The sequence below is a fragment of the Penaeus monodon genome, chromosome 31 (genome assembly GCF_015228065.2).
Source record: "Penaeus monodon isolate SGIC_2016 chromosome 31, NSTDA_Pmon_1, whole genome shotgun sequence".
Classification (NCBI taxonomy): Eukaryota; Metazoa; Arthropoda; class Malacostraca; order Decapoda; family Penaeidae; genus Penaeus; species Penaeus monodon.
In genome coordinates, this window is record NC_051416.1 from 35,621,370 (window position 1) to 35,622,181 (window position 812).

Genomic DNA, 812 nt, shown 5'->3' on the forward strand with positions numbered 1-812 from the left:
GTATGTATGTATGTATATTATTTGGAGATATCTTAATTCCTGAATATATCCCATATTAAATAAGTTAACTTTCCTTCCTTTCCCCCTCCCCCCAGTGTAAAGGCAAAGTTGGAAGGCACGCCTGAAGCTTCAAAGTTAACATCTATCCAGAAGCCTCTGACAGACCTTTTGAAGAAGTTCAAGGACTTGCAATTCTTCACTGGAGAATCAATGGACCCTGATGGCATGGTTGTTCTCATGGATTACAAAGACATTGATGGAGAAGAGCGGCCAGTCTTGTACTTCCCAAAATACGGTCTAACAGAGGAGAAGCTATAAACGTTATTTATTTCTGAGTTATAGTAAGTGTCTTTTGATTTTTTGAATGGTATTATGGGCAGTAACATGAAAAGGCAGATTACCAGCAGAGCAAGTTAGCAGAATCATTTTAGTATGGGTCAGAAATCTTAGATGAGCCAGGATTGGACAGGGAAGCTAATGATACCCTAAGTTCAGCCAGCTAGAAAGAAGAAAAAGGAGAGAGCAAGTGGATGAATAATTGACGTGAAGAAAGTAAGATAAAGACAATGAAATTAATATAAGAATGATGAAGAATTGCAAGGTTGGTAGGGGGTTGGGGGTAGGGGGGAGTGTTTGAACAAAATAAGGGCACTTGGACAAGTGGATGCCAATGATGATTGGAATCATGTCTGAGATGAAGGCTATATGAACATGGAACCTGCATGTGGTGGATATGTTAAGTAAAACTTCAAGCAACATGCTTTCACTTTCCATATGAAAAACACAATGCAGTAGAGAAGTAAATGTTTTTA

The 812-nt window shown here is 38.7% G+C and overlaps 1 protein-coding gene across 1 annotated transcript in view; it reads left to right on the forward strand.

Annotated features, from left to right (window-relative positions):
- The window catches only part of LOC119593195 (translationally-controlled tumor protein homolog), a 15,632-nt gene that overhangs the window by 14,273 nt on the left and 547 nt on the right, over positions 1-812 (forward strand). The window contains exon 3 of the mRNA XM_037942176.1: positions 96-341. Coding sequence (XP_037798104.1) covers positions 96-318 — 223 coding nt within the window. The 3' untranslated portion in view covers positions 319-341. The remainder of the gene's footprint in view (positions 1-95; positions 342-812) is intronic.